Source organism: Phragmites australis, chromosome 22 (assembly GCF_958298935.1).
Source record: "Phragmites australis chromosome 22, lpPhrAust1.1, whole genome shotgun sequence".
Taxonomy (NCBI): domain Eukaryota; kingdom Viridiplantae; phylum Streptophyta; class Magnoliopsida; order Poales; family Poaceae; genus Phragmites; species Phragmites australis.
Genome location: NC_084942.1, coordinates 99316 through 126394, shown reverse-complemented (window position 1 = coordinate 126394; position 27079 = coordinate 99316). Strand labels below are relative to the sequence as shown.

At 47.4% G+C, this 27079-nt stretch overlaps 4 protein-coding genes across 5 annotated transcripts; 3 read left to right on the top strand and 1 right to left on the bottom strand.

Annotated features, from left to right (window-relative positions):
- The first annotated feature begins 9809 nt into the window (after positions 1 to 9809).
- LOC133905322 (uncharacterized) lies at positions 9810 to 12616 on the top strand. The gene is made up of 2 exons (XM_062347091.1): positions 9810 to 10833; positions 10943 to 12616. The coding sequence occupies exons 1-2, from the start codon at positions 9988 to 9990 to the stop codon at positions 12614 to 12616; spliced, it is 2520 nt and encodes an 839-aa protein (XP_062203075.1). The 5' UTR covers positions 9810 to 9987.
- LOC133904414 (THO complex subunit 4B-like) lies at positions 12588 to 14969 on the bottom strand. The gene is made up of 5 exons (XM_062345917.1): positions 14451 to 14969; positions 14222 to 14341; positions 13978 to 14046; positions 13713 to 13897; positions 12588 to 13115 (listed from the first exon to the last, which is right to left on the bottom strand). The coding sequence occupies exons 1-5, from the start codon at positions 14967 to 14969 to the stop codon at positions 12914 to 12916; spliced, it is 1095 nt and encodes a 364-aa protein (XP_062201901.1). The 3' UTR covers positions 12588 to 12913.
- LOC133904416 (autophagy-related protein 8D-like) lies at positions 14859 to 16470 on the top strand. The gene is made up of 5 exons (XM_062345918.1): positions 14859 to 14998; positions 15095 to 15150; positions 15682 to 15734; positions 15901 to 16019; positions 16185 to 16470. The coding sequence occupies exons 1-5, from the start codon at positions 14968 to 14970 to the stop codon at positions 16271 to 16273; spliced, it is 348 nt and encodes a 115-aa protein (XP_062201902.1). The 5' UTR covers positions 14859 to 14967; the 3' UTR covers positions 16274 to 16470.
- Positions 16471 to 16816: 346 nt separating this feature from the next.
- Positions 16817 to 27025, top strand: LOC133904413 (ABC transporter G family member 41-like). 2 transcript variants are annotated; one of them, XM_062345916.1, is made up of 19 exons: positions 16848 to 17799; positions 17887 to 18017; positions 18095 to 18185; positions 18597 to 18898; positions 19519 to 19800; positions 20860 to 21173; positions 21534 to 21694; positions 21827 to 21930; positions 22265 to 22418; positions 22607 to 22744; positions 22833 to 22906; positions 23098 to 23430; positions 23551 to 23841; positions 24370 to 24453; positions 24762 to 24895; positions 25165 to 25398; positions 25501 to 25672; positions 25785 to 26039; positions 26393 to 27025. In XM_062345916.1, exons 1-19 carry the CDS (start codon positions 16938 to 16940, stop codon positions 26660 to 26662), a joined length of 4386 nt encoding a protein of 1461 aa, XP_062201900.1. In that variant the 5' UTR covers positions 16848 to 16937; the 3' UTR covers positions 26663 to 27025. The 2 variants fall into 2 exon arrangements, 1 of the variants encoding a protein (XP_062201900.1); XR_009907483.1 differs by lacking the exon at positions 26393 to 27025 and having other exon boundaries at positions 16817 to 17799; positions 25511 to 25672; positions 25785 to 25924.
- The last annotated feature ends 54 nt before the right edge of the window (positions 27026 to 27079 follow it).

Below are 27079 nucleotides of genomic sequence, written 5' to 3'. Positions count from 1 at the left end.
ATGATCCGCGGAGTCTAAGTACCGGGAAGAAAAGTGCTCGGACCGGTGCCAGGTCATCCCCGAGCACCCTAGTTCCCTGATGACCAGAAGAACTAAAGTTCCAGGAGAGAGTGCTCGGGGTTGCGAGCAGCAGCCCCCGAGCGCTCGGTTCCCAGAGGTTCCACACAAAGAGTGCTCGGGAGAGAATGCTCGGGGCTGCACGTGGTGGCCCCTGAGCGTTCGGTTCCCCGAAGGATCGGGCAAGAGTGCTCGGGAGAGAGTGCTCGGGGAGGTGAACAGTACCCCTGAGCACACGGTACCCCGAAGACAAAGATAGGCATTCCCGGGAGAGAGTGCCCGGGGAGGTGAACAGTACCCCCGAGCACTCGGTTCCCCAATGACCCAGAAAGGCCCCCGAGGGGCCCATCGATGAGGTGTCCGCCAGTCAGAGGCCGAAGCCGCATTTAATGAGCGTGCGTGGCCTGACACATCCAACTGCTCCCGCCGCAGCGTCAGTCCCTGCCATGCTTTGGTAGAGGGGCGTGGGGCTATTAATTGCACGGGTCCCATCCCGTATCGCCGGTTTCATCGCGAGGATCGCGTTCCGTCTGCCGCCCTACTGTGGTAGAGGAACAAGACAGGGCGGGCACGTCGGGTTGCTCTACGGCTGCCCGGTGGGCCCCCTCCATGGCGCCCGTTGCCAGGACGTCCACAGTGACAGGTGACCGGGCGGGCGGCGTTTTTCCCACCCTCCGGTCACTTCACCCAGAGAAATGATGACGCCTTTCCCAGTGATGGCGTCTTGGAACTTGTGCCCCCCTCCTTCCCGTTCGGGGCATGGCGTAGCCGGTAAGTGCTTAAAAGAGCCGGCAACACAGAAGCAAAGGAGAGAGCTCTGGGCTGGATGCGAGTTGACTCACAAAGAAGACCAACCCCACAACGAACCAAGCCAACAAACGGAAACATTGTGAGCAAGTTTGAGGACAGCTCCAGCCGAAGAACAAGGGGCCTCAAGCTCTTAGTTAGATCATATTTCTTGTAACCAGCTACATCCTTGAGGGATCTCCCTCAGGGACAGTTATTGCATCCATACAGGAGTAGGGATCTCCCTCAGGGATAGTTATTGCATCCAGCCACTTCCACCGCGGCCGCTCGCTCCGCCCTCGAAGTGCTTGGGGCGGGCTCGGACGGCGCCGGCTGCTCGGGCGTGGCTGCTGCCCTCGGCTCAGGGCAGGGTGGCGCCTGCGGCTCTTGTTCTGCAAGCGCACTCGGCTCAGGCACGAGCGCGCTCGGCTCGGGAGCGGGAGCCAGCCTTGGCACCTCTGGCCGCCTCTGGTCTCCGGCGGGGTCCTTGGGCGACCTGAAAATGAAAAAGGTCAGTACCCGTAAACTAATATCCGGGCAAACACACTCAGGAGAAGAAAAGAACTCACGTAGACTTCGGTCCGCGGTATTGCCACTGGGACTCTAGAATCTTGAAATCCGGGCCCTGCGGCTTTGGCCCGAGGTCCGTCTTCCTCCTCTTCGGCGGGGGGCTCTATCCCCCGGGCCGTTGAGGGGCCGCCGTGGAGCGTGCCTCCGGTGGCGGGTCAGCCCGGGCGCCCGCTGTAGCGCCGCTGGCCCAGCCTTGGTCTTCGGGCTCCCGTGCCCTGGACCTCGCCTCCGTCGCGGACTCCGTGCCCGACGACTAGCAGCCCCGGCCTCCCTCCTTCGCGCCGCCCGCCTCCAGGCGTGGAGGCCACGGCGACGACGAGGACGACGGCTGGGGCACGAACACCCGAGGGTGTTTTCCTTTGTCCCCCGGAGCCGCCGCTCCGCTACTGGCGGCACCTCTACCGTCGGCCTGATGGCTGCTGCCTGCAACGGCTCCACGGCCGGCCTGCGGCCTGCCGCCCGCAGCGTCCCCGCCGCCAGTCCGCTGAGCGCCGCCCGCCTCTTCATCCACCCCAGGAATCTGGATAGTCCCAGGGTTCCGGCACCCCGGACGGTCCATCAAACCCTGGGCGTCGAACTCCGGCAGCGTCGCTTGCAGCGCCACCCGGCCCGGGTCCGCGCAGAGTGCCAGCTGCTCCCAGGGCAGGACCGCCCGAGTGAGGTCTTCAACGCCGGTCACCACCCGTAGCAGGGCCGCCAGCGCTCCCTCATCCAGGTTCTTGTCCTCGCCGATCAGGGTCTTGGTGATGTCGTTGGGGCCCGTGTACATCCAGCAAGGGCGGGCCCGTTCCCGCAGGGGCGCCAAGCGGCGGCGCAGATAATCAGCCACCACCATCACCGACGTTAGCCCCGCCCGGCGCAAGTCATCGATGCAGTTCAGTACCGGCCGCATCCTCTCGTCTTCCGCCAGGGCCGCCTCCCAGGTCGGCCTGTGGGGCTCCGCCGCCATCTTGAGGCGGTCGTGGGGGCTGACGTCGATGTAGACCCAGTCGCGCCACCAGTCCTCTCACTTGCTCCGCAGTATTTGCAGGATGTACAGCTCGGCTAGCCCATCCCGCAGCCGGAAATTGCAGCAACCGACGACATCCACGCTGGAGGATCCTCACTTCTTCCGGTCGGCCGTAGGACGAAGAAGTGGCGGAACAGGGCCACCGACGGTGACACTCCCACGAACATTTCATAGAAGTGCGCAAAGATAGCCAAGATGACCACTGAGTTTGGACTCAAGTGGACCAGCTGGATGCCGAACGTGTCCAGTACTTGGAGGAAGAACGTGGAGAATGGCGGCACCAGCCCGGCGGTGACAAAGGAGACGAAGACGACGAAGCGCTCTGGCCGGTCCGTGATGGGCGGAAAGCTCACCGGCGAAACCACCGACGCCTCCCGCTGGCCCTCAATCACCATGAGTTTGCGGACCTTCTCCGCCCCCTCCTCATTGACGATCCTCGACTCCAACAGCACGTTGTCAGGCCCCTTGTCACGGCGGCTGCTTCCTACCCTCGCCATTTTTTCGGGGGTGGAGAGTGTGCTAGAAAGGGTGGGGGGAAAGTGCGCTGCGGGCCGAAGGGAAGGCGAGAGCTCTCGAGCGCAAGGAAGAAGAAAGCAAGAGTGTTGATCGCAAGAATGGCGTAAAGGGGCAACGGTTCGCTCCCCTCTCCTTTTTATATCCTGGGGATTTCAAACGGCTCTTTCTGCGATGCATTCGGCGAGACAAATTTCCTCGTTCAGCATGGGCGCCAGGCGAATCTCCCTCAATCCGTGCGGTTGCCAGACGCACTATCCTCGATCCGCGCGGTTACCACGTGTGCCGCCCGCCTCGTTATCACACGCCTCGAGAGACGGATGGACACACGTCCATTCGGTTCCCCGCTGGGCCATACCAGAAGCCTAGGCCAGAGAGACAAGCGCCTAAAAACAAGCCACGTGGCATCGGTGCTGGGATCGGCCTCGATGAAGACGAGGGCCCCATTCGCAGTCTCTGGGCCATCGCCTACCAATGGGCCCGGGGGCTGCTGTCGATGACACAGGAACCAGGGGTCCCCGAGTCCCGAGGTCAAATCAGCATAGTGCCACGTGGCGCCCTCCCGCGGGGGTTATCTCCCCGAGGGACGAGAAGACCAAGTCCCGGGAGAGGGTGCTCGGGGCCACGAACAGTGGTCCCTGAGTACCCGAGTTCCCCGATGACCCGAGAAGACCAAGTGCCAAGAAGAGAGTGCTCGGGGCTGCAAGCAGTGGCCCCCGAGCACTCAAATCCCCCGACAACAAGAAAAGCTAAGTACCGGGAAGAGGGTGCTCGGGGCTGCAAACAGTAGCCCTCGGGCACCCGAGTCCCCCGAGGACCCAAGGAAAGTCAGTTCCGAGAGAGAGTGCTCGGGGCCGTGAACAATGGCCCCCGAGCACTCGGTTCTCCGAGGACCCGAACAGTCAGTTCCAAGAGAGAGTGCTCGGGGCCGTGAACAGTGGCCCCCGAACACTCGATTCCCCGAGGACTAAGAAAGGGCATATCCGGGAGAGAGTGCTCGGGGCAGCGAACAGTGGCCCCCGAGCACTCGATTCCCCGAGGGCCTGAGAAGTCCTTCGCCGGTGGCCCCCACAAAGGCCCAGCGGTGAGGTGTCAACTGGTGAGAGGCCCGATGCAACATTTAAGAGAGCGCGTGGCCTGTCATTTCCAACTGCTCCCCCCATGCTATCTGCCAGTCCCTGCCACGGCCTGGTAGGGAGGTGTGGGGACATTTAATGCACAGGTCCTATCGCGCTACATCGGCGTGCCTCGGGATAACATCGCGAAGCCCTAGGCGCGCCGCCTGCTGCCCTGCTGTGTCAGGCTTGCTCTGACCGGGCGGGCACGCCGGGCTGCTCGGTGCCCCCCCCCCCCCCCCGCGGCGCCCGTTGAAGAACGACATGATGACGAACAAGACCGGACGGGGGCGCGTTTTCAACCCTCCCCGTCACCTCGCGCAACATCCCATGATGGTTGCTTTCCATTTATGGCGCCTTGGAACTCGCGACACCCTTTCTGGGCACGCTACCGCCCCAGCGGGTATAAAGGCGGGGCGAGCTCCCCGAAGAAAGAAGGATCAGGTCAGACCAGATCAAATCCTCGGCAACCGGCGGCAAGCACATAAGCTTAGACCAGCCGAAGAACAAGGAGCACGAAGCTCTAGACTAGATAAATATTCTTGTAACCCAGCAAACACTCAGAGAGACATTCTCAGAGCAGTTATGGCATACACACAGGAGTAGGGTGTTACGCTCAGTGCGGCCCGAACCTGTCTAAAAATCTCCTGAGCATTTACTACTTCCTGCATTCGATCATTCCATTCCACCTGCATCACATTTACGCCCATTTATTTCACCCGCAAAATGGATTCAGAATCATCCCCCCGGCTGAATCTCAAAGGGGGTCCCTCCGGATCCCCACTTGAGGAGTTCACCCTCCGACAGTGCCGGTTCTAGAACTAGTACTAAAAGTTCCCATCACTGCCGGTTAGAGCCCTGAAGCGGCAGTGATAAGTGGGCCGGGGGCCAAAAAAAGAAAACAAGCCGGCTCGAAATTGAGCTAGCTCGACTGTTGGTACCGTCGGCGTGCTCCACCGCCGCGCTCGCTCTGATCGCACTGCCCTCTCCTCCATCAATCTCCTCTGCTCGCTCGCGTGCTCCTGCCGCATGGACCGCGCCCACTGCGCACTCCTCCTCTTTCGCTTGCTCCAGGCCTCCCTGTCCCTGCCGCACAATCCCAAATCGATCAACTTAAGCAAGTTCATGGAACAAGAGCAGTTCAACTCACAGTCAATCCCAAGGAAGCAATTTCAGCTACATTTTGGAGCTAGCAAACACTCAGCTAATCAGCTTTTGCATCCAAGAAACCGCATAGCTCCAACGCCCCTACAAATCACAATACCACACCAAATTGTAGGAAGTCACACCCCGATGAACAAGCCATACTCCCCAAACACAGCTCTAGAACTAGAAATCAGAATCCACCTCAATCCAACCAGCCAGCTAGGACGCTCACCGGGCATAATCTGGAGGCAGTCGAGTCCCTCCACTCAAAGCGCGCGATGACCTTGTATGCGCAGCGCTGCTGGTCGGGCGCCCACGACTCGATGCAGTGGAGGATGTCCACAGAGCCGCCGCATGTAGCCCGCGCTCGCGGTGTAGGACGCATCCCCACCGAGCACCATGCAGTACATGGCTAGGAAGTCGAGGAGTGGTCAGATGAGGGAGAGACATATAGAGAGGAGGGGAAGAGATAAGATAGAGAGAGAGGAGAAGAAGAATAGATAACGTGGAGTGCATGACTTACAAAATGTATCAGCCGACTGAACCGAGCGGAAGCGAGGATGAGCCAAAATCCCATTGAATGAAAATTCCAAGTCCAATCTACTGTAGCAAGCATTAGTAGTGGTTCGTGACTAGAATTGGCACTATACCGACTATCAGTGCCGATTCAAACAGGCATTGATAGTCGGCATTAGTATCGGTTCTTAGCAGCTTCATTATGGTTCGGACGTGAGAGATTAAGAACCGATAGTGATGCATTTGCACTGCCGGTTCTTGCACAATCGGCAGTGATGAGCTGTCATCTATGACCAATTCTGTAGTAGTGTATTGAATACCACACTCGTCCAGAAACCCAGGTACCCAACTCATTGGTAACTAAAGGCCATAGCTCCTGACAATATTAAAAAAGAATCTATTGATATTATTTCATTAAAAAAGTAATTAGTTCTATGCATAGTAATGGTTTAAATTCGACTTTCTCTTTGCTGGTTACAAGGATGGCCTAGATGCATGTGCATCACACTGACGCACCATAAGTGCGCCTCTTATGGCACACGCTATATATAAGCACTTCCACTGATTTTGGTTGTGTGCAATTTTGAACGTGTATATATGGCAATTGGGATATTATGTACTCCTTCCGTTTGTGAAGGTATGACATTTTCAACATCAATGCGTTATCTAATATGCACTTTGACTGTTATTTTTTATTTATGTATGATAACAAAATATTGTAAAACTTCAATATTATGAAAATATTTTTCGTAGCAAATTCATTTGGTACTATATACATATATAGGACCAAATAAATTTATCATAAAAAATACTTTCATAATATTGAATTTAGAGATATTTGATTTGATTGCACGCTATATAGGACGTGGTGTATTTAGGAACGGAGGGAATATATACAGTAGTACATATAGAATTTGTGGATGCGAATATTGCAAATTGGCGGGAAAGATATAATGGAGCAGTGGCACAATATGCTGGTCTGGTGGGGAAGATAGTGCGCGTGTGCGTGGTGCCTTTAACCAACTTTGTTCTAGGTCTGCTGGCCATGATCGAGGGATCGAGTGAGAAGAATTTAGGTACACACGTCATGCGCCCCCTTCCATGCATTCCAAAGGCCAAAGCTAGCTCCATCGCAGCCATGCATAACCATCCATTCGTTGCTAGGGACGTCTGTCTGTCCGTGACGACCCGTACGCGCGCGTACGGCGCCGGCTGAGCATAGCCACATCCTATATCAACTGAGCCACCCAACAAAAACCGCCACTTCTACAGAATGGCATTACTATCCCGATAAGTTGTTTGTTTTGACAAAATGTCCCTCCTATGAATTCTAAAAATAGTCACCTTCGGCTCTTCCCTCTATAAAATATCTAATATTTTTCCAAGGTTCATATTATGAAGTGGCTAACGGTGTAGCACACTTCATATACTATTTTTTATATGCTACAGTATTAATGTTAGAAATTTATTGCACATAATTTTTCACCCCTAATTTAATTTCACCACCAAAGAAGTCCAAATTACATTAGAAATACTGCCATTCACAAAAGAAAATGTCTTAAGGAGAACAATAATCTCAAAAACTCATAAAATAATTATCCGGAAAATAGAAATTTTGTGATATTCACTGCACATGCACCTGATCGAGGAGGTGATATGTGTTTCCTTCCTACACAGCACAAGGGCAACACATGCGTAGAAACGTAAGATGACATCTGTCCTGACACGATGCACCAGCAAATTAAACCAGTCACACTTCTATCTGTTGTAGGTGGGCTGCTGTATTGTGGAACTATAGTCTTAGATGGCTCGTTGCATTAGTTTCCATGTGCTTTGCTAATGTGATATATAGAATTACATTACAGTACACACATTGCAAGCCACCGCAACGGTGGTGATTAGAAGAAAAAGAGAGTTACATGTAGGCGAGGCTATCACCATGGCACCATATATATACCATAATGCATGGTGGATTTGTTGGACCAAAATGGTTTTCTCAACTCATCACTAAAAATTTCTGTTCGACCCTACAACTACATCCTTATTCCATAGTTTACACTTAAAACCTTACTAAATCACCCAGGCTCCTAATACATCCCGTTTCTCCATGACCCTTTCCTCTCCTTCAGAAAACTATCTTGTTTTCTCCCTTCCCTTGTCAACGGACACTCCGCTATCTCAAATCACTAGTCAACTCCACTTCTCTTCTTGTTGCTCTCCGGTCGGATCTAGCTACCACCAAAATAGCCCTAAGGCCCCGCTTATTCCCTAAACAACAAGGCATTGTCGCGATTTGACCACATCCCACACCATTCACAACCAGCGTCCATTGGTAACCTTCCCTTGTCATCCGCCTTTGTTTTTGGCATTTCTAGATTCGGCGATGGCGCCACCCTCCCCCTTCCCTCCCTCTACAAACCAATATCTCATGTGTTTCCTCGTATATGGTGTCATCTCATTTTACATGGCTCTGCGGAACTACCACCCACAATGAAGTGTTGTACATACTCTTAGGATATGTGTGTATCGCTTCTTACCATTTTTGTAATTTATTGAGAGAGTCCAAAAACGCAAAACACAGGGCTAAAAGAGCCAAATGCTCTCACTTTTGCACGCCTAAAACCATGCATGTACTCTCTAAAGTAAGCAACCTATAAGTGGAGTTCCTCTAGCTAGCTTTTGCCATTTGGCAAGTAACTTTAATTAACCCTGTTGTGCTGCGTGCCATTTCGTTCAACCTTTCACGCCCTCCTGCGGCCATCCGATCCTCCTCTGCAAAATTAGGTTCATAGCTCTATTCGCCACGTCCCAAAGTACACACTCCAAATATGGAGCAAGTTCTTGGGTTTGATACGTCAAACATTAGTGGAAATATTAGCGCATCCACTTATTTTTTCTATGTTGAGGTGTAACGCATTCGTGCCCTGTACTCTTTGTATAAACATGCATGTATGCCTTTAAGCCTTTCTTAGTAAAATACCAAGGAATACATGTATCTTATACACAGTGAGAGTGTGCTGTAATAGTGCATGACGATCGAATGGAGTACAGGAAATCCGAGCTTGAGTGCGAGGTAAAAAAAACATGCATTGTATATATTGGTACACTATCTAGATATACATGCATATAGTTGTTAGTATGAAAAAAAGGTTACCACAATGACTAATGGAATTGATCATATACATATGGGGCTTAATTGAAGTCAGAATCGTGTATATATATGTGATCGCTAACTGGTAATAATTAACATTGAGATCGTATTCCTCCGCATCAGCTGAGTATACATGTCGATTGTCAAGAATGTAAATAAGAAAGAAGGGGTATTAGTATATGCTAACCGTAGATATTGGATAGCACATGTAGTTCCTCAGTAGAGTTGTTTTTGACATCGACGCGGTCACAGAGATGAATTTTGACTATAAATCCTATTATAATATTTTATAAAACATAGCAAAATTGTAACATTATGAAACTAATTTTGAGACAAATCTAACCCTACCATTTTCAATGGTTCAAAATCAATAAACAAGAAGTAACTTATGATAAATTTAGATAGTTTGAGTCGTAGGACGTACGTACCCTAAAACCTCATTTTTTTTGTGACAGAAGGAACATTAATTCTTGACAGGTTGATCGAGCAAAGCATGTATGTATAGTGGAAACTAATTTCCTCTAAAAAAGACACTAATCATATATATATGTGCATGCATACATTGGATGGATGAAGGACCAGTCGGTCAGTCAATGGATGGATGACGTCCCATGATGCAAAAGCAGTGGAGCAACCAGAATGGCCACTGAGGTACCAACAAGCTCCTACTTTTTAAATATTACTCCAGCAAGTAACGCGCGATCTATCTAGCAAGCACTTGCTAACGCAGATTGAAAGATATGTACTTGCTTTATCTTTCTCTCTCTCTCTCTCTCTCTCTCTCTCTCTCTCTCTCTCTCTCTCTCTCTCTGACTTACGCACGTAGCTACTAGCTAGGGCCAGGGGTCGCTCGACCTCAGCCTCTCATATGACACGCATCTATCGATCACTCACTATATAAGCTAGATAGATAGCTGTGCCATTGCATGCCTTGCCGTTGCATCTATCGATCTATTCTAGTTCTACTGCATGCATGCTTCCTTGGAATACCAAAGATACTAGCTATTATATGGTATATTACGGTTGTTACAAAACTATATAAGCTATATATATATATATCAAGGAAGAAATAGGGAAGCCATTCATAGATATATATACATCGATCATCAGTTGCAAATTGAGCAATGCCACCAACAACGAAGCAGTTACAGTTAGCAGCAGCGTCGCCGACGTTACCATCACCACCCAGCTCTCCAGTCCGGCGGGCAGACGAAGAAGACGAGGCCCGACAACTGGTCATGGGGCGTTGGCGCTCGTCCCTTGCCTCGGGCCTCCGCGCCGCCCTGGCTTGCACCATCGTCGGCCTCTTCTCACTCTACGCCCCGCCCGCCCTCCGCCGCCACATCACCTTCCCCGCCTTCTCCTACGTGGTCACCGTCATCATCGTCACCGACGCTACCCTTGGCACCGCCCTGCGTGCCGCCGTCAGCGCGCTCCAGGCCACCTTCATGGGCGCCGTGCCCTCCGTTCTGGCGCTATGGCTCGCGCACCGCACGGGCGCCGCGGAGTCGGTGCTGGCCACTTCAGCCGTGGTGGCGTTGACGACGTTCGCGGTGGCGCTGCCGGAGTCGGCGGGGCCGGTGGCGAAGCGGATCGCGCTGGGGCAGATCATCATAATCTACGTGGCCAAGTTCCAGCAGGGGGTGCACCCCACCGGTGCCTTCGCGCTGCTGCACCCGGCCAACGTGGTGGCGTGCACGGCACTCGGGGTGGCGGCGGCGCTGCTGGCCGTGCTGGTGCCCTGGCCGAGGCTGGCCACCCGCGAGGCCAGGGACAAGAGCAGGGAGTACAAGGTGCTGGCGGCGGAGAGGGTGAGGGTGATGGTCGACGCCTTCTTCTTCATGGTCGCCAACGAGGCATCGGCAATATGTAGCCGGCAGCGACGATGGCGCATGGCGGCGTGCATGTCGGAGGCGAAGCGGCTGGCCTCGGCGAGCACCGCCCTCCTCCACCGCATAAACGCCATCAAAGTAAGCACTAAATAAGTTCACTTCTTCCTTCATGATGGAGCACGAGAATATAATATTAGGATCCGGTGAATATATTATAAATTTACGATGAGTGTATATATGCGTGCAGGAGGATTTGCAGTGGGAGCGAGCAGCAGAAGTCAGCATCAATATGGAGATGGAGATGCCCCTCACGGGAATGCAGATCGCACTGGCGATGCAAACCGCCGGCGCCGGGAGCAGCAGCGGAGGCGGCGGCAACATCGATATCGGCCCTGTCATGACGATGAGGGACCAAATACGCCTCGCTCTCCTAGAGCCAAACAAGAGCAGCAGCAAGCCCAAGTCACTCTACTTCTACTTGCCAATGATGAGCAGCAGCAAGAGATCCGAGGAGCTGGCCCCCTTCTTGTTCCTCTTCTCCCTCTATGAGCTCCATCGTGCCACCTCCTCTCCAATAATCAAAGCAGCAGCAGCAGCAGCCAAGCAGCTGGTGAGTTTAGATGAACAACTAACCGACTTGTCGGACGAACAAGAAGAAGTGAATTTAGAAGATGATCCCAGACTTGTCGGAAGAGGAGAAGACAAGGCTCACAATTGTTCAGAGACCACCAAGCACCACCAAAACGTCTTGTTGCAGAGCCTGCTAGGACCTAAAGGTATAGGGAGAAGCCGGCTCATGGCGGCGGCCAAGTGCGGCTTCTCGCTCGGCCTCGGTGTCCTGCTGGGCCTGCTCTTCAGCAACGACCACGGCTTCTGGTCGGGTCTCATCGTCGCCACCACCATGAGCACGGGGCGTGACTCCACATGGGCCGTGGCCATCGCGCGCGCCCACGGCACCGCCCTGGGTTCTGTCTACGCCGTGCTGGGTTGCCTCCTCCTCTCGCAGCAGCAGCTCCTGACCATGGACCTGCGCTTCCTAGCCATCCTCCCCTGGATGCTCCTCGCCACCTTCCTCAAACGCAGCCGCGCCTACGGCCCTGCCGGCGGCGTGGCGGCAGCGCTGTCGGTCGTCATCATCATGGGGCGGCGGTACGACGAGCCCCCCATGGCGTTCACCATCGCCCGGCTGGTGGAGACCTTCCTAGGCATCTCATGTGCCGTCTTGGCGGACCTTGTCTTCCAGCCCGGGGCGAGGCCGTCGGTGCAGGCCAGGGAGCAGCTCACCGGCTGCATCGCCAGCCTCGCAGGCTGCTTTGCTCCTAATCTTTCTCAATCTCAACTGAGGGTGAAGGTGGTGCAGCAGCAGCTTGCTCTGCTCAGGAAGCACGCGGCGCAGGCCGGCAGCGAGCCCACCTACCTGTGGCTGCCGCCGTTCCCTACGGCCTGCTACGACAAGATCGAGGGCAGCATGAGCAGGATGGCGCAGCTTCTCCATGTCTACCTGCAGGCACGGGCAGCCCTCATGGACATGGACGTCGACGCCGGTGGGGATGACGACTTCAACAGGGTCGTCTCCACCTCCCTCAACTACTGCACAATGCTGGCAGCCAACTCGTCATCACTTGTTCAAGAAGAGGAGGATCATGCCAAGGCCCATGACGACCCTGAAGCCGGACATGGAACCATACGCTGCTGCAGGGAGGAAGAGGCCATGGCGCCGGAGGAGGTAGTGGGCTCCTTCCTTGTCCACGCAAGAGAGGTGTTGCTGGACGAGGAGGAAGAAGAAGCGGAGGGGGAGGAGGAGAGGGGGCTGCTGGCGTGCTGCGTGGCTTCCATCGGATTGTGCATGGGAGAGATCACCAAGGAGGCTCTGCGGCTGGAGGCGCACATCCTTGACTTGAAGCTGCTGCAACCTCAGTAGCATAGTGATGTACAAATTCAAGGAATACTACAAAATTTAAATTTGGAGGATAACTCTTCCAAATTGAAGACAAACAATCACGCAGTTCAACTTTGCATGCAGCGACCTTAAGAAGCTGATGAACAAGACTCTCACCCTCCTCTCATCACCCAACACGCTCAATGCAAATGCTGCTTCTTCAAAACCAAAATACAACCCGCTCACCATTACACATGTGTCTGCGTCTATTCCTACAAAAGGGGACAAAGGAAGACCTGCAGGCTGTGTTGAATGCAAGCAACCCAGTTGCAGAACAGTTTAGCTGATTTGCATTGCTTCAGCGTGGTACTTGTCCAAGTCAGCATCCAGATCCTTAGCAGAAACTTGCTGATCGCCACGCCCTCCCCTCCCTTGCCCTCCCCTCCCTTGTCCACGGCCCCCATGCCCACGCCCACGCCCACGCCCACCGAATCCACCTCTACCCCGAGGCCATCCTCCAGCACCACCCCTACCAGGTCCACTGCAAAAATTGAAGTACTTGGTTTCTTACTCCAAATCTTTTAAAAATATATAAATTAGGGCACAATAAAACATTGTTGATATTGTTGAATCATATACCAATGCAATCTTAAATTAGCAATTGATAGCTGCGACTCAATTTTGTTTTCATCTCACATTTCACGATTTGAAAGCACTAATATCATGCAGAGGCAATATTGATGATTCAATGCAGAATTTCCAGATGATTCTTCAACCGGAACAAAAACTGAATATGAAAAATGAGCATCATGGCTGTATGTATGTATCACTAATATGACTGCATACTTATTCCCCACAGGACAGAAAAGAGATCTGTTTCATTTTTTTTCCATGGGAGTTTCAATATGAGTATCGGAAACTCAGAAAATCCCTGTCCTGCTTGTACTTTCAGTGTGCTGGATAGCTGTAGAAACCAACCTGCAGAAATTCTAACAGGCACGACCGGTTGCTACCTATTTGTGCAAATTCTAATCAAGCTAAAGGGTAATGACTGGAAAGCAGTACAGTATTTCTGGGAAGCAATGTTTTGCAGCAACAAAAATAGGATAGGCATATGGCAGATAATGATGCTACTAACCTTTTGAACGGCAAATTGAAGTTTGCAGCTGGTGGATTGAAGGCCAAGGTAGCGACTGGTGGCGCCTCAATATTTGTTCCAATGATCTCAATTTTCATAGGTTTGCCATCAAGCTGCACATTATTGTACCTCTTAACAGCAGCTAGAGCATCCGATCTTCTTGAGAACACAACCTCTGCAGTTCCCTGTCGAAATTGAGTCACAATAATGAGCACTGAACCCAAGAAAAAAAATGGAGTGCGGGTGTTAGAAGGCAAGGTAAAACCTTTGATCTTCCACTCCTGTCATAGTTAATGGAGAAACGCTTGATATCACCAACATCAGAAAAGAGTTCCTAAGCAAAGGCGAGAGCACGTTAATTGTGAAGCAACTCCCTCTAGAAGTAAAAATGTAGAACACGATGAAAGATGGAATGTTGTTTGTTTCCTTGGCATAATAAGCAGCATTTGGCAATCGATGAATCAATCAATCAGATGTAAACAAAGTGATGTTGAGGCATGAACTAGTACCTTGATGTCGTCGTTGGAGACGGCGTAGTCGAGGTTGGAGATGTAGAGCTTTGTGGGCGTGTCGAGGGCGGACATCGGCGGCTGGGCCCCGTATCCATACGCCATGGGCCGCGCATGTGCCTGGATGAAGGCGAAGATGCATGGATTTAGGGTTTAGTTAGGGTTCGTGCGTTGTGGGGTGGGGAAAGAGCAGCAAGAGGAGGGGGGGGGGGTAGCGATCTAATCTCACCTGGAAAGAGGAGGTGGTGCGGTGGTGGTGGTAAGGGGCAGCGGCAGCGCGGGTGTTGAAGCGGCGACGGGGGGCTGTGGGTGCAGGGCCTCCAGCTCCGCGGGGGCGTTGGTTGTGCTGCTTGTTCTTGTTCTTGTTCTTGGAGATGAGGTCGTCGAGGGGCATGTCGAGAGCGTCGGCCATCCTCTCTCTCTTCTCTCCCGCGGCGGCGGCGGTGGCGGCGAGCCAGAAGGGAGAAGGGAGGAGACGAGACGAGAGAGACACCGCCACCGGAGCGCAACTACGCAGTCCAGTGGGCTGATAGGTAGTATTGCTGCTGCTGCTGCTGGGTTTAGGCTGGGCTGGGCTGGGCTGGGCTTCTCCTTCCAGGAACCAGCCGAGGCCCATCCACCACTTTCCTTTCCGTTCATCGTCTTCCTCTTGGCTGGCTGGCTTCTCCTTTCCGCAAGCAATCGCGGCGGCCGATTGATTGGAGGAGCTTGAGGCAAGGAGAAGGAAGAGGACGATTTGATTCGACATGAAACCCTTCAAGCAGGAATTCACCTTTGGTCAGTGATCTGTCCTTCTTTCTTCCATTCAGGTGTCTTGTTTTGGGTGCTGATCCTGAATCTTTGCACCGTTTGGGTGGGGATCGATGGACGCAGAGGAGAGGGCTGCGGAATCCGCGGCCATGATCGCCAACTACCCCGCCAGGATCCCCGTACGTGCCCCTTCTCCGCCTTCCAAAACCTAGGCTGTATATATATATAAATATGTTGTTGTTCGCATCAGTTAGTTGCTACTGCTGTGCTACCACCACCTGTAAGAGCACAAGTTAAGTGCAGATTGAATCGGCGTTATATTCTTCATGCTGGAGTATACCATTCCCTACGGCAGATTCATTGAGCAATTCCTTTTCTTTTGCGTGATAGCAATCTGTTCCTCCGAATGGTCAATCATAAAATAGAAATAAGAAAATAATTTATATTTATTCCGATGGATATCAATTTTGCAAATGCTCAAGGTTTCTTAATTCTTACCAAGATGATCCCTTGGCAACTGAAACGTTGCAATTTGTAGCCCAAACCATTGAGGCGTTTTACTCTGAAGAAGTGAGTTCACTGAAATTTATCATATGTGAGCCTAAATAAATTCTGCATTCCCCTTTTGCCTGTAATTGAATCTCTCTATTTCACATTTGTTGAGCTGCTTCAACGTAACACTCATGAACTAGTTTGTATTGTATGTGCAGGTCATTGTTCAAAGGTTTTCAAGGAGTAATTTACCAGAAATGGAGAAGAGGAAGTAAGTGTTACTACTTTGAAACTCAGTCTCGACTCTTGTGCCCTGCCCATTACTAGCGATGGATTGTTTATTGATTCTGTGCTGCTGCATGCCTAATGTTTTGGAAGCTGGTATTTGATCATCCTTTTGGAAGCCTGAAATTGATGTAATACAACTTTGATTGCAGGTACCTGGTTCCATGTGAGATGCCGGTTGGGCAGTTCATTTTCATACTACGTTCCAGGTTACACCTATCTCCTGGAACAGCGCTATTCGTGTTTGTCAACAACACTTTGCCCCAAACAGGTGCGCTTGTTGTTCATCATATATCTGCTGTTCCTCCTTAATTCCCTGCTGAAGCTTTCGGCCATTTTGCCCCTCCCTTGCGACCTGTACGTCCATGTGAAAGTTGAAAGGAGTAAACTGAAATATGTCTTGCTTCGATTGATATTGATTATGCAATTTCTACAGCTAGCCTCATGGGAAGTGTATATGAATCTTACAAGGATGAGGATGGCTTCCTTTACATGTGCTACAGCAGCGAAAAGACATTTGGCTGATTCACGGTCGGCTGTAGAAATTTGCTTCCAAGTAGCCCAGCATGTGTATGTATGTAGTTAGATGTAAAATGTAACACAAAGTTCCAGAATTAGTGTAAATAAAATAGCTCCTTCGTTCCTTCTCTGGCAAAATGAAACAATCCGGTGCATATGCAGTGGGAATGTGCTAGGTTAATGACCAAAGTTACTTTCTTGGATGCGATGTTCAAAGCTACATTATTTTCTTTTGTGATTAGAGGGTTCACTGTATGTTTATCAGTCCTTGTGGCCTGGCAATGGTACATGGCGGAATCCAATTAAATTAAATTAAATTAAATTACCCGGCCGGCCAGTGCAAGCAACGTCATTGCTTACCTTAGCTTACATTAATTAATTAGATCACTGAGAATCGATTGCGCACGCTAATTAACCAAAATGAAATCTATGCCTAGTTTTTGGCGAGACTGGTGAATGAAAGGAAAACTATATATAATACTGAATTCAAGTCAAGCAACTAAACTAAAAAAATGTAATCTTGGAAGAGAAGAAAAGGGTATGGAAGATAGCAAGTTGACTTGCTAGTTCCATCAGCATCCGTTCCAACAACAATAAAAGGAAGTCGATCGATCTCGCTGCTGCATGCTGTGTTATCACACCAAATGCATGCCCTGGCCTGCTTGTATAGATGGATCGGGACGACCACCTGGGTCATCAAGAAGCACAAGAAGATCATAAGCCGGAGACGGGCGGCCGGAGATCACTGTCGCTGGAGATCAACACTTTGGCCAGCTTCAGGGAGAGCCTGTCGCGCTCCCTCTCCCTCTCCGACAATCAGCATGAGGATGAGGTTGAGCTGAAATGGGCCGCCATCGAGAGGCTGCCCACCTCCGACAGGCTCCACACCTCGCTGCTCCACGCTCGCCTACGCCTTGGCCTTCTTGGTGGAGACCATGGAGAGGCGGCGCCGTTGGAGGTGGTGGACGTGCGGAGGCTGGGGGCGGCGGAGCGGCGGGTGGTGGTGGACACCCTCATCGCCAACATCCACCGCGACAACCTCCGCCTGCTCCGGAAGCAGCGGCAGAGGATGGACAGGGTGGGCGTCCGGCCGGCGACGGTGGAGGTGCGGTGGCGCGACGTGTGCGTGGAGGTGGAATGCCAGGTGGTGCAGGGGAAGCCGCTCCCCACCATCTGGAACGCCGTCGTCTCCAACCTCCAGGTGGTGAGCAGCATGCTGGGCTTCAACCGGCAGCAAGCGAGGATCCGCATCCTCGACAATGTCAGCGGCATCGTCAAGCCTTCGAGGCTAACACTTCTCCTGGGACCCCCAGGCTGCGGCAAAACCACCCTCCTCAAGGCACTCGCAGGCAAGCTCAACACCAATCTCAAGGTAACAGGAGAAATCGAGTACAATGGCGTGAAGCTGAATGAGTTTGTTCCGGAGAAGACGGCAGCCTACATCAGTCAATATGACCTCCATGTCCCTGAGATGACTGTCAGAGAGACCCTCGACTTCTCTGCAAGATTCCAGGGTGTTGGCAACAGAGCAGGTCACTAGCTTCATCGACCATACTAACAAGTATAGTTCATCATTTCAGCCACTCTACTCCTAAACCAAGTTTGCTTCTGTAAATCAGAAATCATCAAGGAGGTGATCAGAAGGGAGAAGGAGGCCGGGATTACCCCTGAGCCTGATATCGACACGTATATGAAGGCGATATCTGTGGAAGGTTTAGAAAGGAGCATGCAAACAGACTACATTATGAAGGTAATTGTTTCCCAAGGAAGTAGAATTATGCTCAAGAAAATTGCCCTGTGCATAAGCTCTTCTTCCTTAACTGACAGATCATGGGACTTGACATATGCGCCGACATAATGGTGGGAGATGCAATGAGAAGAGGTATTTCAGGCGGTGAGAAGAAGAGACTAACCACAGGTGATTTTACAATATTTAGAATTGTTTGAGGATGATGTTTTGTTATCCGAACTACAGTTCTGTAGGGATTGAATTAGATACTACAATTTATTGACTAAAATTCTTTAATTTCTGATGGAATGCTATACACCATTTCAGTTTCACTGCTACTTGGTTCTGATTGTGTTTTTATTTAATTAATTGACATATACTATTGTAACACTTTGTTATAACTATCTAATAATACGGGGCAAGTCATGAAAACCTTTTTGATGAGAACCATGCAAGTCACCCTGATTAAGGGATATGTCTTAAAGTGGTACATTCATTTTATATATTCCCAAGCACAGCTAGTCTACATAAGATAACTAAAATCAGTTGTAACAACTGTGGATGTTTGTTTCCTTTCTGAAAATTTTGTCTTACAATCAGGAGAGATGATAGTAGGACCCTCAAAAGCTCTCTTCATGGATGAAATATCAACTGGGTTGGATAGCTCCACCACATTCCAGATTGTTTCTTGCCTCCAGCAGTTGGCTCATATCTCAGAGTCTACCATACTAGTCTCACTCCTTCAACCAGCACCAGAGACTTATGAGCTTTTTGATGATATTATCTTGATGGCTGAAGGAAAAATTGTATACCATGGGTCTAAGAGTTGCATTATGAGTTTCTTTGAATCATGTGGATTCAAGTGCCCGGAGAGGAAAGGAGCCGCTGACTTTCTTCAAGAGGTACTAAAATTATTAATTTACAACTTTGAGTAATAGTGCAATACTAAAGTGGTTATGGAAAAACAAGCACCAATACCATCTAGCAGTTCCTACAAGCCATCATACTATTACTTATTGTCTATTGATAACATTTGGTGGAGCAAGAAGTAAAGGGCATATGGGTCCTGCATTTTACTCATTTTTCCCCCAACAACTAAATGAGACTGCATTGGAGGTACTGCATATCTTAATTTGTTTCTAAGCCTCATAACAGAAATGCAATCTGAGCCTTTCTAGATCTTGTAGACTCTAATAGAATCTCCATGTTTATGCAGTAATGCTGAATGCCAATCTGGCATGTCAAATTTTGTCTGCCTTAGCATATCATTTGGTGCAATATGCATAACAGCTAAACTGGACACGTAGGTTGATAGAGTGGTTTTAATACATACCTTTTGTAGAAACATGCTTCAAGTTTCAACATCTGTGCAATTTACAAGGGGTAACACCTATTAAAATGACTACAACTATTAGTATGAAGCAATCGGGTATATATTACGGTAATCTGGTATACATTGGGGTAATAGAAAAACTTAGCATCAAAAACTAGGAATGTTTCATTCTTACAAACTTATGTATAGGTATTGTCAAAAAAAGATCAACAACAATATTGGAGCCGTAGTGGAGGAACATACAGTTTTGTTACTGTTGACCAATTCTGTGATAAGTTAAAAGCATCTCAAGTTGGTCGGAATCTTGCTGAGGAGCTTTCAAAGCCTTATGACAAATCGAATGGCCATAATAAGGCCTTGTCCTTCAGTATCTACTCGTTATCCAAGTGGGAACTCCTCAAGGCATGTTTCGCAAGAGAGCTTCTCCTCATGAAACGGAATGCCTTCATCTACATAACAAAAGCTGTTCAAGTGAGTCATTTGAAAGCTATATTTTGGAGAACATATTTGTTGATAAATTTATACTGCTGATCTGGTGAATACATTTAGTATGGAAAAAAGTATGAAAATTTTGCACCTGGTTTTACAATTCAACATTAATACATGGAACTAGATATTGATTATCATATATTGAATTCTTGTTCGCACTCACTATATGAAAACCACATGTATTATGTGCAGTATTAGCCATGAACAGAAATGTATCAAAACTTTTGCATTTCTCTACCTTCTGAAGACAGGAATATATTGATGAAGTTCTTGTGTTACTGTGGACATTGCAATCAAGCGTTTGCACTAAAGAATGAGAATTTTGAACTCCTATATCTTTATCTGCATATGAGTCACCTTTTACTTTAAAAGAAGGGACAACGGTCATTCTGCCACTGGGGTTTCTCACAGTTATAAAAATGCCATTGAGTTTGTCGAAATTGTTGTGGTGCCATTGAAAACCTGTTGACCTAACAGTGTTAAAGCCAACTAATGACACAATGGCAAAAAAAGTAAAACCTATTGCGCATGTTTTTAGTGGAACCACAACAATTTTGACGAATTTAGTATATAGCTTGGTTAAGAGAAGTATAGATGTATATTATAGCTTTAGGTTTCCTCAAATCCAAGATATGGTGTATATCATCAAACCTCCCAACAATTAAGAGATCTCTTTGATATTTGAAGAACACAGGGACTAATTGAACTACACTTAGTACACGGGTTTTCAGTAGCCATTTGCAGTACCTAGGTAGTTCTACATACTCACAAAAGTGAACTCTTGGGCCATAGCTAAATCTACACTAAACTCCCATTACAAAAGAGTTAGAACACTGTGAACTTGCACAAAATCTTAATATACATGCACTTCCTACACAATGTAACTTTAAGAACTTGAATTCTCATGCGCTTACATGATTAGCTGTATTACACGACTTCAGATACAGTGTTTTTGGTAAAAAGAAAGTATATCTTACAGTTAACATGAACTAAGAGTATGATTTTATATTTTTCTCAACATAGTGCATATTTTTACTGCAGCTTGGACTACTTGCCATTATTACTGGAACGGTATTTCTCCGCACACATATGGGTGTTGATAGAGTTCATGCTAACTATTTCATGGGTTCACTGTTCTATGCACTACTTCTGCTGATGGTGAATGGATTCCCTGAGCTGGCCATGGCAATCAGCAGACTCCCAGTCTTTTACAAACAAAGAGACTACTATTTCTATCCTGCATGGGCTTATGCAATACCAGCTTTTATCCTAAAGGTTCCAATCTCTTTAGTTGAGTCAATAGCTTGGACATCAATATCTTACTTCCTCATTGGCTATACTCCGGAAGCATCCAGGTATAATTAAATTTGTGTTGTGGAGCCGAAGTAGCGAGTAAATAGGAATAACTAATTCACTTTAATGACGTTTTCTATACTCAAGTTTTGTATATATGCTTGTGTGCCAACATTTTTTTTTTCTGTATAAGCCTTGTAACTTAAGAGGCCACCTAAGGATTTCATGTACATGCCCATTCTCTTTCAGTCTAGCCAAAAAATGCATAGGTGGATTCTTTCACTGGTTTTGCAGAGATCTGGTTGACATAGGTTCCCTTACCTAACACTATCTTGACATATCTGTTAATGTTTATATGTAAAACCTAGTTTTTTAAGACGCAATAGCTACTTTGTTCTAATACGCACCGTTCGTGAGTGCAGATTCTTCCGTCATCTCCTCATCCTCTTCCTAATCCACACCGGATCATTATCAATGTTTCGATGTGTTGCCTCGTACTGCCAAACAATGGTGGCTGGTTCAGTGGGTGGTACAATGGCATTTCTAGTCATCCTTCTATTTGGGGGTTTCATCATTCCTCGGCGTAAGACACTCTCTTGTTTTTATGAATTCATATTTCTAGCAAGAGATTGGCCCTACTTTTGTACATAAGTATATTGTTGTGCTCAACTATTGAACAGACATTGCTAACACTTTTTGTGTTATATTGCTACAGCATCCATGCCTAATTGGCTGAAATGGGGATTTTGGCTCTCTCCATTGTCCTATGCTGAGATCGGCTTAACTGGAAATGAGTTCTTGGCACCAAGATGGCTGAAGGTACACTTTGACATACCAAATTTGAACTAATTATAAAAATATGTACTCCATAACAAATCCCATCTCTTGGACTTTGGGAGCAATTGCAAAGCCTTTGTCGTTCTTGCTGTAGTATAACATTGTTTTCTATATTTTACTTCAGTTTACTACCTTGTTGGTGGAACTGAAGGCCTGGTTTTTCATGGCCGTGTCCGTAAAGGCGTTAACCGAACAACTTGTCCCCTCTTAATGGATTATGCAGAGCTGATGCCATCACATTGCAAAATTATATAAAAATATGTAAAATGCAACTTTTCAGCACTCCTGCGCAATACTAATTTTTCTATGTTGATAGTTCACAATTTCTGGTATGACACTTGGAAGGAGGATATTAATGGACAGAGGGCTAGACTTCTCCAGCTACTTCTACTGGATTTCAATTGGAGCATTGACTGGATTTATTTTTTTGTTCAATATAGGTTTTTCCATCGGCTTGACTATTAAAAAGCGTAAGTGCATTATATCTGGAATTTCTTTGAATAAAAAACTGGAATACTTGTTCAAGTGCAACTGAATTGCATGAATTGTAAACTCGATGAAAGCATATGTTGAGAATTATATAAACAACGAAAATGCAGCATAATAGTTCCATTCACAAGCACAAGTTGTTCTAACCTCCCATGTACCTAATCCTCAGCTCCAGGAACTTCTAGAGCTATTATCTCTCGTAATAATCTTACCACATTTAATGGAAGAGACCAAGATATGTCCAAGGACATGGAGAATGGGATGCATATGTCACAAGCAGAAGCTTCTTTGACTCCTAACAGAATTGGTTAGTCGGGTTCTGCACTGTGCAACAAAATACAGCTCAAAGTGACAGTGAAATGGAACTCATTTTTCAATAATCAAATCTTGTGCAGGGAGGATGGTACTACCTTTCACGCCCCTAACAATATCATTTCAGGATGTGAATTATTATGTGGACACACCTGCGGTAATTATCGTACTCTCAAGAGTCATGACAGTTACTTGTGAAAGAAAGTTATGCTTGATGGATCAAAACCTGGGCATGGCAGACACTTGTGCTTACCAATGAAGTAAATTAAACAAGGAAAAATGCAACTTACCGGCAAACATTTTTAGGTAACATCTATGAACAAATAAAAAAGTGTTTTCTCATTGCAGGAAATGAGGGAGCAAGGTTATATGGAGAGAAAACTACAACTACTCCACAACATCACAGGAGCTTTCCAGCCAGGGGTCCTCTCAGCACTCATGGGGGTTACTGGAGCAGGGAAAACAACCCTGCTTGATGTTCTTGCTGGGAGGAAAACTGGCGGTGTTATTGAAGGAGATATAAGAATAGGAGGTTATCCTAAAATTCAACAAACTTTTGCTAGGATATCAGGCTACTGTGAACAAACTGATGTTCACTCCCCACAGATCACAGTGGGTGAGTCTGTTGCATATTCAGCTTGGTTGCGCCTTCCAACAGAAATTGACTCCAAAACGAGAAATGTGAGTTATACTTGTTAATGAAAAGAAATAGATACAAGGCTTTCATTTGCATAATTGTATATTAGGTGCTACAACAATTAGACAGAACTGCAAGATGACAAATATTATTTTCCCTCACAGGAATTTGTCAATCAAGTTCTTGAAACAATTGAGTTGGACGAAATAAAAGATGCTTTGGTTGGAATACCAGGGGTAAATGGGCTATCCACGGAACAACGGAAACGGCTCACAATTGCAGTTGAGCTTGTATCCAACCCTTCAATCATATTCATGGATGAGCCAACATCAGGATTGGATGCAAGAGCAGCTGCTATTGTCATGCGTGCAGTAAAGAATGTTTCGGATACAGGTCGAACAGTTGTGTGCACCATTCACCAACCAAGTATCGAAATATTTGAAGCATTTGACGAGGTACTTAGGAAGGACATTTTTCATGGTTTAAAAATTTTGTGCAAATTCATCATCTGGTACTTATGAGGTCATTGTCAGTTTGCAACTTCAACCTGAAAGTAGTGTGAAGCATTTGCTCATCTTCCAGGAACATGATAAAGTACAGGGTGGGGCACTTAGATTCATATAGCCTGAGATTAGTATGAAGCACTAGAGGGCCTGCATGAAAATCCATGCTAGCGCAGGTAAACTCTTAACAGTTCAGTCTGCTGGAACTGAAATTCATCCATCTATACTAGTTGTACGTAAAGAACCCCAAACTATGTTCAATACAGAACCTGCCTAAACCCTTTTTGTGGCCTAAGTGTTTGAGATGCTAAGTGTAAAATTACCTAGTTTTTTTTTTTTGAAGAAGGACCAGAGATATTGTGTCTAATTTAATGTGCACTATTGATCATCAGTTCTGTCAGGCCATATTTCACATAATAGTGAAGCACTGAAGTACCATACTGCCATATATTAATGAATAGCTTGTAAATTCATATGTAGTTGATGCTACTGAAAAGGGGTGGAGAGTTGATCTATGGTGGGCCGCTTGGTTACCATTCATGCAAGGTCATTGAATATTTCCAGGTAACCAAATAGCTTAATTTGTCCTTGTACATATATAATTTATATTCATATATGTGATTTCAATCAATCAAATGGACCTAACTAAATCAAATGGACCTTACTTTTCTATATTTTCAAAAAGTCGTACAGACTTCTCCAAATCTTGATGATTTCCAATGTACATAACACATAGTAGGCACATGCTATATTGATCAAAACTACACTCTGTTTTAATTAAAGATAATCCACCATCAACTGGATTTTATCCTTGATAATCCACCATCAACTGTTAACATACTGGTGAAAATATTTCCTCTGTTTCTTTACAGGCAATACCTGGGGTACCCAAGATCAAGGTCAACTATAACCCATCAACATGGATGCTAGAAGCTACTTCTACATCTATAGAAGTTCAATTGGGATGCAATTTCACACAAATTTACAAGGAATCATCAATGTGCAAGTAAGCTTTGGAAAATCATCACAGTTAACTCTGGGATCATGCCCATGTCACTAACAAACTTGATTATTAATAACATTTTAACACAATACAACAATCAAAACAAGTTCCATATCAAATGAGAGATGTTAATACTTAAGAAAAAAAAAGAGGCATGGCTCTCAAAAGCAGTTTTGATTAGGACGATTTTTTTTTTGGCACAAGTGCTCTCGTTTTTGCTAGAAATTAAGTTTTGCATAATATTTGTGCTAATAAGTAGTTGGTGATTGCAGGGATATGGACGCACTTGTAAAGCGCTTGAGCACGCCACCTCTGGGTACAAGCGATCTCCATTTCCCAACAAGGCATCCGCAGAAGTTTTGGGAGCAGTTCAAAGCTTGCCTCTGGAAGCAATGTTTATCATACTGGAGAACCCCTTCCTACAACCTGGTGCGAATTGTGTTCATAACAGTTGCCTGCATTGCTTATGGGGCATTATTCTGGCAGCGAGGCGACATAAACCGCATGTATGTAAACCACCACTTTGTGCATCATGTCACGCCCTATCTCTTAATTATATTTTCTTAATTCATGATGGTTGTGCTGATGCTTATTTTGGTTGTGGGTAGAAATAACCAGCAAGGTATGTTCACCATACTGGGATGCATGTATGGCACCACTCTGTTTGCTGGCATCAACAACTGCCAGTCGGTGATGCCATTCGTTTCCATCGAGCGCTCTGTCGTGTACAGAGAAAGGTTTGCTGGAATGTACTCTCCTTGGGCCTACTCCTTTGCACAGGTCAATCATAGACTCACTACTAGTTTCAGAGTTCAGAGCTCGCAGCACTTAATATAGTTAATGTTAGTATTTGCAGACTTTGACTTTATTTGTTTCTTTTTTTTTCAAGTAGGTTGCAATGGAGATTCCTTATGTATTTGTGCAGATAGTGTTGTTCATGTTCATAGCATACCCGATGATTGGGTACGCGTGGACAGCAGCAAAGTTTTTTTGGTTCATGTATACCATGCTCTGCACATTGCTCTACTTCCTCTACCTTGGAATGATGATGGTATCACTCACCCCAAACATCCAAGTGGCGTCCATATTGGCATCCATGTTCTACACCATACAAAACCTCATGTCCGGCTTCATTGTTCCTATTCCAGTAAGTCCTTCCAGTTATACCCACTTTGTTGAGAATTTGCCACCGAATGTATCATCGACATTTAGCTCCTAGGGCCACATGTCAGTGAAACAGAGTGACAAATCCTCAAATGCACTCCAATGGAGTGGCAAATCCTCCATTTTCTATTGCACATAATTTCTTCGTTTCATCTCACCTTCAGCCAAGAATTTACTAAATCCACATACACGCACACTCTGTGCACGAGTTCAAAAAGAAGAGTCTAGTTTCAGATTACAAATAGACTGACTGAAAATCTTATATTATGTATATATACTACTAAGATTAAACGGTGCTGGTTAATTCATATTTGCTTATTGATGCTTGTATTGCAGCAAATACCGAAATGGTGGCTATGGCTGTACTACATCTCCCCAATGTCGTGGACACTTAACGTCTTCTTCACAACCCAATTTGGGTATGAGGACGACAAGAAGATTGAGGTTTTCGGAGAGACCAAATCCGTGGCTGAGTTTGTGAGAGACTACTTTGGTTTTCGCCGTGAGCTGCTACCACTAGCAGCTGTAGTTCTGGCCGCCTTCCCCATCCTCTTTGCCACCCTCTTCGGCTACAGCATTTCAAAGCTCAACTTCCAAAGGCGATAAATAGTTAAATAACAGAAAATACACTACTGCTTACATAGTGTAGCATATATTTTTCTTTTGGCACATATATTTACAGAAATATAAAGCTTGTATTTGCTTGCCAAAATGAAAAGTCGGTGTCTTGAATAAAAAAAAAGTCAAGATGTTCAGGCCGCAGGCACCTCAGGTTCCTCTCCTTCCCCTCCGTCCTCCTTTGAATATGTATTCCAGCCGCCCACCTAGGAGTTCTACTTCCATTATTTTTTTTAAAAAAACCTCAGGAATATAAGGAGTGATAAACAGAGGGATTTATAAATTAGTACCTTGTAAAACCTAACAAGGACTAAGCAGGGCTATAAAGAAGATGATTGCTGGAGTTCCTGATATTTTACATGCACGTAGTTGTTAAAACAAGGGAAAATTCCACTTTACTCCTCT

What these genes read in the sequence shown, in the direction of transcription:
- LOC133905322 (XM_062347091.1), top strand. Translation starts at nt 9,988, where the DNA reads ATGCCACCAACAACGAAGCAGTTACAGTTAGCAGCAGCGTCGCCGACG. An exon ending in ACCGCATAAACGCCATCAAA is followed by an intron (nt 10,834 to 10,942) that starts GTAAGCACTAAA and finishes ATATGCGTGCAG; the next exon opens with GAGGATTTGCAGTGGGAGCG.
- LOC133904416 (XM_062345918.1), top strand. Translation starts at nt 14,968, where the DNA reads ATGAAACCCTTCAAGCAGGAATTCACCTTTG. An exon ending in CAAGCAGGAATTCACCTTTG is followed by an intron (nt 14,999 to 15,094) that starts GTCAGTGATCTG and finishes CGATGGACGCAG; the next exon opens with AGGAGAGGGCTGCGGAATCC. An exon ending in CCAGAAATGGAGAAGAGGAA is followed by an intron (nt 15,735 to 15,900) that starts GTAAGTGTTACT and finishes CTTTGATTGCAG; the next exon opens with GTACCTGGTTCCATGTGAGA.
- LOC133904414 (XM_062345917.1), bottom strand. Translation starts at nt 14,969, where the DNA reads ATGTCGAATCAAATCGTCCTCTTCCTTCTCCTTGCCTCAAGCTCCTCC. An exon ending in TCTCCAACGACGACATCAAG is followed by an intron (nt 14,047 to 14,221) that starts GTACTAGTTCAT and finishes GCCTTTGCTTAG; the next exon opens with GAACTCTTTTCTGATGTTGG. An exon ending in TTCAATTTGCCGTTCAAAAG is followed by an intron (nt 13,116 to 13,712) that starts GTTAGTAGCATC and finishes CAATTTTTGCAG; the next exon opens with TGGACCTGGTAGGGGTGGTG.
- LOC133904413 (XM_062345916.1), top strand. Translation starts at nt 16,938, where the DNA reads ATGGATCGGGACGACCACCTGGGTCATCAAGAAGCACAAGAAGATCAT. An exon ending in ATTATGTGGACACACCTGCG is followed by an intron (nt 22,907 to 23,097) that starts GTAATTATCGTA and finishes TTCTCATTGCAG; the next exon opens with GAAATGAGGGAGCAAGGTTA. An exon ending in GCTTCATTGTTCCTATTCCA is followed by an intron (nt 26,040 to 26,392) that starts GTAAGTCCTTCC and finishes CTTGTATTGCAG; the next exon opens with CAAATACCGAAATGGTGGCT.